Raw genomic sequence first — 9058 nt, 5'->3', positions numbered from 1 at the left:
AGCACAAGCGCCAGTGCGATTTCGGGAGCGACGCCTGTCTTGGCCAGAACCAGTCCGATGACCGCGCCTGACTTACGGTGACTGGGAAATACAGTCTTCTACACGTCCAGGAAGGAGAGCAGGGCAGGAGATGCCTGTGGTGATGCAGGCCACACGGTCTGAGGAACAGAGGTGCCAGGGACAAAGGACAGGGGTTTTGCTCGGGGATCCGGGTGATACTTCAGGGCACCTCGCGGGCGCAGGTGGGTGTCCCCTGGAGCAGTGTCTGCGGAAGCTCGGACACGGTGAGGACAGGGGAGACGGGGGCCGCTCGCAAAGGCTGTTGATGGGAGGCCCGGGTGCTCGGTCGTGTGGGCCTCTCCCCGGGGCTGCGGTCGTGCCCACAGCGTGGCATCTGGCTTCCCCGGGGGCAAAGGACGAGGCGGAGAGAGAGACGGAAGTCACGACTTGGCCTCGGCAGTCTCAGGCCTTCCCCTCTGCTGCGGTTCGCGGTCACGCATGCCCACCACGAGTCGGGGCGACCGACGGCTGCGCGGGGGCACGAGGGCCAGGTTGGGGCAGCTGGCGGCCAAGGGGAAGTGGAGTCACATCTGGAGGACAGCGGGCCCTTCCTGCTCGGCTCCTCCTCTCTGCCGGCCGCGGCGGGGGGGGGGGGGGGGCCAGTGAGGTGCGGCCCGCGGTGGCCCTGGGGAGGCAGGGCCGGGACAGATGAAGAACCCGAGGCCCAGAGCGTCAACCATGCGACGTGGACTCCCTCCACCTCCGTCTTCCCACCCAGCGTGGGCCTCTGCGGACACTCGGCAGGTGTGGGGGCGGGGACAGGGGTCCCCTGCCCCTGCTGGAGGGCACCAGCTTGGGGGGCCCGTGGGGACGCCTCAGGACCGCAGGGAGAGGCTCCCCGGCACTGTCAGAGGGAGAAGAGGGCAGACACGCCCGCGCACTGTGACCATGGGATCCACGGCAAGTTGTTGCCACAGAAAGGGTTTCCAGTAGTGAAGCCTCCCCCCGACCACCCCCTTGTTCCTGACCTGGCCTTGGGTGCTCTTACGGGTGTTCCCGTGTCCCGAGATCCTTCGGGGGACTTCCTGCGGGACAACCCTCTCCTCCTGGGGCTGCCTCTGCTTTTGACCCCGCACCTGGAGGAACCTGTCACCGGAGAGCACCCCCTCCTGCTGAGGGGACACCCCCCCCAGTCACCCTCTCCTCTGCCGGCCGCACCAAAGAAACCAGAACCCAAGCCCGAGTATCAGAAACGTGTATTCTTTTTCTTTTAATAGTAAACCTCTTTACAACAAATATAGTGAAAGAGTTTTCAAACAAAACTCATAAGAATCCCGAGGACTTTGTCTTCTTATTGTGTAGAATACTAAGAAAGCATCACCATACAGCACAAAAAGAAATATTGAAAACAAATCAACAGTCACACACTTGGACGCGCCCTGCCCGGGACCCAGGAGCGGGCCCAGGAGTGTGGGTGATTGTCGGGTTCCGGGGGCGGGGGGGGGGCGCCTCCATGCCTCCCCTCCCTCTCCCCCCTTCCCTCTGGGATCTGAATGGGGAAGACAAAGAGAATCCAGATTCTCCACAGAACATTCCAGCCCCCTGCCCCCACACAAACCCCAAGCCTTCCACCACCGCTCAGGGGGTGGAGAGAGGCAGCGGAGGAGAGAACCGGAGTTCCCAGGCCGCAGGCCTCTCTCTTCCATGAAAGCCTAAACTCACCCCCACCCCTCCCCGGGAGATTCCAAAGAAGTCAGTTAAAAATATATAGATATAGATATTTCTAGATACACTTTTACATCATTTCTGTCTCTCCAAACAAATAAATAATCATCAAGAGAAGGTGCTTTACTTCCTTCCTGTCCAAGGTGGGGAGGGCTGGGTCAGGGTCAGGGGTCGGTCTCGCCGTGCCGAGTGCATTGCTGGGCGGGAGGGAAAATGGTGTGCTCCAACGGCATGGGAGGCTCCTCTTGCCCACTGTCCCCGCGAGCTTGGGAAAGCTGGGGAGGGAGGGGCAGTGGGGGACTCCAGTGATTACATTGGCAAATGCCCAGTTCTCAGGAGGAAGGAGTGGGTGGAGGCAAATTTGGCTTGTGAGAGGAAGAAATGAGGTCCTCACGTGAGGTCCGGGTTCCCAGGGACCCATTCATCTGGCCAGCCAGGAGCCCCTACCCCCAAGAGAAAGCCCGGGGTACCGCATCACAGAAATGTCACATAGTCATTCACGGACCAGCCCCCGCCCCCAGGGGGAGAGAAGAAAGACAGACACACATCCACACGGGGGAACCGGAAGCCAGGTTTGCCATCACAAGGCAGACGGCAAAACTGGTGAATATTGCACCGCGAGCCTCAGGGGCTCCCGTCCCCGCCCCGTGTCCGGTGGTGGCCAAGCCCGGCTTCCAAAGGTGGGCAGACTGGTGGCACAAACAGCCTGAGGAGGGACGGCCAGGCACCCGAGGTTTACTGAGCGCCGATCATTCACCCACTCGGCATCTATTGAGCACTACCTATGGCAGACACGGGGCAGGGCTCTGGGAATGCATGCACAAGGCTACACCCTGAACTGTCTTTCCAGGCCCTGATCAAGTCTCGTCGACTCTTCAAAGTCCCTCTAGGAACCTGCAGGAAGACCGGACGCGCTGTGTGCCCAGCCAGCAGGTGGGGGTTAAACTCTGAGTAAGGAAGAAATCACTGCCCGGGCGAGGAAAATGCTTCCAGAAGGAAGGGGAACATGAGTGTCACCCTGAAGGCAGGGCCGGGGTGGGGGAAGAGTGTACAGCCGGAAAGAGAGCTGTGTGTATGCAAAGGGCCGGGGGCCAGGGGGGCCGCCTGTGCGTGGAGCCCAGGAGAGGTAGGGCCGTAAGGACAAGCAAATGGGGCGACTGTCGGATCCCCCCCCCCCCCAACTGCAGTGCAAGCCTGTCAGAACTCAGGGTAGAACAGGGCCGGGAATGGGCATCGGGGTGGAGGGGCACGTGTGGCACACAGCCATCTGTCTCCCCCCTCTCCCCTCCCCTCCCAGGCACGTGCACCCACAGAGATGCCCTCATAGCTCAATCCACACAAATATCCGTGTATATGCCCAGACGGGCTCAGAGACACACAAAGGTACGCCCATGCACACACAAATACCAGATGCCCTGGTGAACACGCTCAGGTGCTCGTGTGGTCACACACACCCCTCGATCTGGTTCCTTCCCTGCGTCAGGTGTCAGAATACTGCAGGCGGCTGGGTCACAGAGGCAGGCACAGTTTCCTGCCACAGACCGGGCCTTGTCTAGTCTACTTTCCCGCTGGGCTGGGATGAAACCCCCAGGGAGCGCTGCACCCCCAGGGCAGAGGAGCGAGGCTTCTGTGAGGGATGGGGGCGCCCCCCACCCCAGCCCGCCTGCACACACTACCTCAGGCCAGGCCCCTTAGATGGGGTGGGGGGGGAAGGTGGATCGCAGGCTGGGGGCCTGCCCCCTCCGCTTTGATCTGTGATCCAGCCTGAGGTCTCAGGACCCCGTGCTGAGGCTGCCCCCCACTGGGGCGGCAGCAGGGAGGGGTGGGCTGGGGGGGAGGGGGGCAAGAACAACAGCAGAAGAATCCCATCTGTACAGTACGGGCCGTTTGAGTCATTATTATTACAATATACTTTGACAAAAATAGAATCTCATTTCATATCAATACAACAACAACAGAAAAAAACAGTTTCCTGGACTGTTACACTGCTAACGTTTTCCAAAGGTTGCTATTTACAATTACAGTAGCCAAGAGGGAAGGCGGGATGCGGCCTGGGGGTGGGGGGACAGGAGGTAGCAGACCAGGAGGACGCCCGGAGCGGGGGTGGCAGGGGCCCGGAGGGGGCCGGGGAGGGAGGGCCCAGGCGGGAAGGAGGGAGGCGGGCCTTCTTCGGACCTCCTCCCCCATCTCCCTTCTCCCACCCTCTCGCCACCCCGGCGTCCCTCCTACGGGGGTGTGGGGACGTGTCCGTGCGAGGAAGAGCGAGCCCCACTCACACCTGCCGCTGGACGCGAGGGTTCCGACCCTGCTGAGCAGCCTCACTGCAGCTTCCCTCCCCTCCCTGCGCTCTGGGGCCGCTTCCTGGGGCTGGTGTCAGCTGAGGGATGGGGCTATTGCACTGTGTGTCTTAGAGAAACCGCTAGGGAAGGAAGGGGGCCCCGATTCGCCCCTCACCCCAGCTCTCTGCCCCCAGCCTCAGATTCCCAGGCGGCCTTCCCAGCCCACAAGCTCGGCCGGCGCTCCCACACCTGGGGGTGCAGCTCGCTCGAGAATCAGTGAGAGTGTGTCCTGTGGAGGGCGGGGGGGGCATGAGGGGGCTGGGCTTGGATACTCCGCCCCACGTGCCTGTGGCCGCAGGAACAGCCCAGAAGCAGAGACCCCTTCCAGAACCTCTGCCTCACCTCCCCGCCGAAACACAAACCCATCCGTCCAGCCGACTTTGGGGTTCAGTCTATTGTAAGGGGGTTTGCTGTTTGGTAGTTTTTTTGGTTATCTCCCTCTCTCTGGGGGACGGGGCGGGAGGGCTCGGCACCTGTCCTGTCCCAAAGGCCTATCGGGCTCCCCACCCCCTCCTGCAGCATATGTGAACAACGTGCAAAGTGTCCCCCCCCTTCCCGCAAAAACAGCACCCCTCGCCAGTAAAATGGTGGGGGTGCAGAAAGAGGGGACGGGAGCATCCCCTCTCCAAAGCGAGAATCCAAATTAAAAAAAATATAATAATAATAATAATAATATAATAATTATACACAAATGTAACCGTCAACAGGACACGGGGCACAAAAGGAAGTGGGGTCGAGCGGGAGGAGCCCGGGGCGGGGAGGGGTGGGCGGTGAGATTGTCAACTCTTCATCAGGGAGGCTGAGAGGAGGGGGGTGGGAATCGTCACTTTAATGTCTGCGAAGAGAGGAGATGGAGAAGGGGTGTGAGGGCCCAGGCTGTGGGGGTCTGCGCCCCCCACTCCCCTCTCCCTGCAGGGCCAGGACACTGGAGGCAGCCGGCGGACACGGGTGCGGGCCTGGTGCTGGAGGGACAGACGGACGGGCCCGTGGGGGTGGGCAGAGGTGGCGGTGCTGCCCCACGAGGGCGACGCAGGGGCGGGGGGGGGCGGGGAGGGGGCCCGGGGTGCAGCGGACACTGGCGGGCAGAGGGTGACGCTACAGTACCCAGGTGTCGAGCCGCATCCTCTTTACGGCGGAGCCGTCGGCCTCGGGCTCGGGGGCCGGGCGCAGCAGGCCCAGCGTGGGCCCGAAGTCCCCCCGGCCGTCGTCCCGGTCCCCGGTCTCGTAGGAGCCACCGGCGGGGCTGCTGAGGCCGTCGCCAGGCTCAGGGCGGGTGGCCGGGAACACAGCTGGAGGGGGCGGCGCAGGGCTGCGCTCACGGCTGGGGGACACCGGCTCTGACTTGATGCTGATGTGCGGGTGGGTGGTGACCGTGAGGGCGGCCCCCACGTGGGGCAGGGGGCTGCCCGGGCTGGGCACCGGGGGGGGCAGAAGCAGAGGAGGTGCGCAACACAGGGTGATGGGGCGGCAAGGGAGGGAGAAGGAGGAGGTGGGGGTGTGGAGGGATGGGCGGACAGAGAGGAGACAAGAGAAGAGGGGCCACGGGAGGGAAAGAAGGAAGAAGCCACATTAGTTCTTTCTGGCTGGTGTCAGCCACGGCCCCTTGGTACTCTGGGCTGGCAGGGGAGGGGCTCCGGCTGGGTCTCCGGGGCCGCTCGGCGTTCAGTGTTCTATGCTGTCCGCCGGTGACAGGGCCCTTCGGAGGGGCCCCAGCTCCCCCAGAGGACCCCGTCTTCCCGCCCTCGGCTCTGTCCCCAACCCTCCCACGGAGCCCCAGGACTCACATCAGGCTGCTGAGAGACACGGGGACCAGGTGGGGCTGCGCCTGGGGTGGCTGCTGGGGCTGCTGGGGCTGCTGGGGCGGCTGGGGCGGCTGCGGCTGCTGCGGCGGCTGGGGCGGCTGCGGCTGGGGCGGCTGGGGCTGCTGCGGCTGCGGCCAGGCGGTGACGCTGCTGAGCGACAGCCCCCCTGGCGAGCTGAAGGCTGGGAGGGAGGAGAGCTCTGCGCTGGTCAGCTGGTAATCTGCAGGGGTGGAGGAGAAGGGGACAGGTCAGCGGGCCCACCCCCGTGCGGCGTCCGTCACCGTGCCGGGCGCCGGCACCCACGGCTGAAGCGAATCGTAACCACCACCAGGGGCTGGGTTTTTAAAACGGCCTTGAAGTCGTTTCTTTGTAACCACCCGTAAGTATCGCTTTCAGAACGTCGACTGGAAAAGAGGAGGAAGAAGTCAGGAAGGCCCCACCTCTTCCACTGCCAGGACTTCCGGGGCCTTTCCCAGACAGAGGGGGGTCACGGGGACACCCGGGGAATGGCGTTCTGGGGCAGACCACCGCCGCCGTCCTTCCACCGGCGGCCTCAAGACCGCCCACACCAGTCAGGGAGAGGAGGGCGGCGAGGCTCCACCCGCCTGCCCTGATGGGCCCCCGCGGAACAGGGGGGCGGGGAGGGGAGCCTGCCCTCAGCATAGCCGGCCAAGCCTCCCCCCGCTTCTCACTTTCTAAATTCCTGCCTTCTGAAGAAGCTGTGGAATCTCCATCAGAGACTAAACCAACGCGAGGGGGTTCACGATTTACACGCACTGATGTATTTCACGCTGCAGCCTGTTTGGGGTGGTTTAGTAGCGTCCCCCTCGGAGCCCAAGGTGACAACGGCAGTGGCAGTGGGCACGGGCGCACCCCGCGTGCTGTCGCCACCACACCACCATGCTCTTCCTCGAGGAGTCGCATGCTGTGGCCCCAGCTCCGCACAGGGAAGACACCACCGGGCACAGAGCAAGGGGAAGGGCCAGAGCGACGTGGTCAGATGTCCCGGTGGCCTCCACGGAGGTCCGTGAGCGGGGACAAGCGCCTTGCTCCCTGTTTATGGACCAGACACACGAGAGCCAAACGCACCGCACAGCGGTTGTGAGGACCGAGCTCTCACACGTGGGACGCACACAACAGACTCTGGCACTCAGGAAATATTCCAGAATCCACAAACGAGGCAACTGCAGCCTCTCATTTGGGGAGCCTCTACGAGAAGCGTGGGCTTCTCACAGAGAAAGCCAACGGCTGAGCTGAGGCAAGACCCCAGGGCTTCCGATTACCCGTAAATCCCCCCTAGGGATGTCCGCTCCACACTTGCCTCTGATCTTCTAACATCAGCCAGCAGCTTCGAGACGCCTGCTTAAAAACCAGAGCCAGGGCAGGAGGAGCCCCTAGGACCAACTCCTTGCCACACTCATCTTACAAAAAGGAAGCCCAGCCTAGAAAGGCGCACTGCGTCGTCGCCCGCCGCCCTGGGCAGGAGGAACACGGCCCACAGGCCCACTCGATCTGCTCCCGGAGCAAACAGAGCCAGACCTCCGCAGCCAGGGTCAACAAGGGGCCAGGCCTGTCCCTTACCCAGGACATTACCGGAGCCAGATCAACCTCAGCCGGAACTTGAACGGGGGCCAAGGACTATGAACGGGGAATAACTAAACAGCGGTGTGTTTGCCGGGGTTTTGTTTAGATACCTAGGGTCACCTGAAAACACGTGTTTAAACCGAGGCCTGCTCACCTATTCCTGCAGCAAGAGAACCGGGGCCCCTGGTCTCTGGGACAACGCGAGGAAGCCCACACTTCCCGGCGGGGCCGCAGGGCCAGGCTCAGGGTCACAATCTGCCCTCACACCAGACTGACACACGGAGTCTAAAGTCTGGCCCTGCTGGGTGGGCGCCTGTCCCTGGTTCATGGACACCCACTAAGCTCCCCTCCTGCTTGAGGAGACCTGCAAGGGCCACAGAAGACGGCAGGAAGGCACCACCACGTGTTTCGGGAGCCCCCCAGACAACAGCTCCTGGAGAGTGGCCTGCACTGCCCTCCGCCAAACGCCCTGCCAGCCCCCAGGGAGCCTGAGAGACCCCTTGCGGGCCCACGACTCTTCCAGATGAGGAGACTAGGGCCCAGGAGGACGGCCGCCTGAGGCTGCCCCAGGACAGCGTAACCGGGCAGTGGGTCCACGTACAGGAACACACACAGGGACAGGGGACTCATTAGACACCTGGGTGATAAGATCTGGACACAGACACACGCCAGGGTCTGGCCCCTCAACATGAGGTCTCTTACCTGCCCCAAGGGGCATCCCTATGGACGCTGCTGGGTTCTAGATTTTTGCCCAGGGGGAAGAGATAGGCTCTTGTATTTGGTTTTGTTTTTTTTTACTTTTGAGCAATCTCTACACCCAACGTGGGGCTCGAACTCACAACCCTGAGATGGAGAGTTGTACGTTCTGCCAACAGAACCAGCCGGACACCTCGATTCTGTATTTGTACAGGCGTCATGGTGTGATTCTGGAACCAGGGTGTGGGGTGGCTGGAGAAGCGTAGGGGTCTTTTGGTCTAGTTTGATCTGATCACAAAACAGCCCTAACGCAAGCTGTTCCCGAGCGAGGGAACCGGCAGTGGGGGGTGGGGGCTGCAGAGGTCTCTTCCCGGGAAACAACTGCTCTGAAAGGAGGTGACAAGGCACGTCCCCACTGAGAAGTCCTTCCTGATGCAACAACAGAGTGCAGGCCAGGATGGCTGAAAGTGTCACAGGCTGTTGCTGGGAGGGGACAGTGGGTGACACAGGCCAGGACAGCCCCGGGGACCCAGCACAGCCTGGGCACTGGGTGTCCTGATTTCTTCTACCCAGAGGCCTCTCCTGCGCCCCCCAAGCGGCTCTCCACCTTCACACCCCTCTCTGACCTTCCCTTTGTCAGGGCCCTCCTCTCCCCTCCCCATCACCCCCCACAGCAGAGCCACCTCCTGGGTGAGAGGCCGTCTCCTCCCTCCTCCCCCTGCCCGAAGCCCCCAGCTGGCCTTCCCGAGAGGCTGGGCAAACCCTCCTGACAGGCCTCCCTCTCTCTGGCCTCCTCCACCTGTCCCTTCTCCAGGAAGCCTGCCCTGCCCCCCCAAGGGCAGCCTGAGTCATGTGCTCAGCTACCCGCCCCCCCGCGCTGGCCTGGCCCCTCCTCAGACAAGGAGTTTCCTC

The 9058-nt window shown here is 62.7% G+C and overlaps 1 protein-coding gene across 6 annotated transcripts in view; it reads right to left on the bottom strand.

Annotated features, from left to right (window-relative positions):
• Positions 1-1244: 1244 nt before the first annotated feature.
• Positions 1245-9058, bottom strand: part of MEF2D (myocyte enhancer factor 2D) — a 31162-nt gene continuing 23348 nt past the window's right edge. For all 6 annotated transcript variants that reach the window (XM_043568654.1, XM_043568656.1, XM_043568653.1 and 3 more), the window contains 3 exons: positions 5849-6086; positions 5169-5475; positions 1245-4899 (listed from right to left, as the gene is read on the bottom strand). In XM_043568654.1, the coding sequence (XP_043424589.1) occupies positions 4888-4899; positions 5169-5475; positions 5849-6086 (557 nt within the window). In that variant the 3' untranslated portion in view covers positions 1245-4887. The remainder of the gene's footprint in view (positions 4900-5168; positions 5476-5848; positions 6087-9058) is intronic.

The sequence above is a fragment of the Prionailurus bengalensis genome, chromosome E4 (genome assembly GCF_016509475.1).
Source record: "Prionailurus bengalensis isolate Pbe53 chromosome E4, Fcat_Pben_1.1_paternal_pri, whole genome shotgun sequence".
NCBI classification, from domain to species: domain Eukaryota; kingdom Metazoa; phylum Chordata; class Mammalia; order Carnivora; family Felidae; genus Prionailurus; species Prionailurus bengalensis.
The sequence above is the reverse complement of the archived record's forward strand: the minus strand, read 5'-3'. Positions and strand labels throughout refer to the sequence as shown.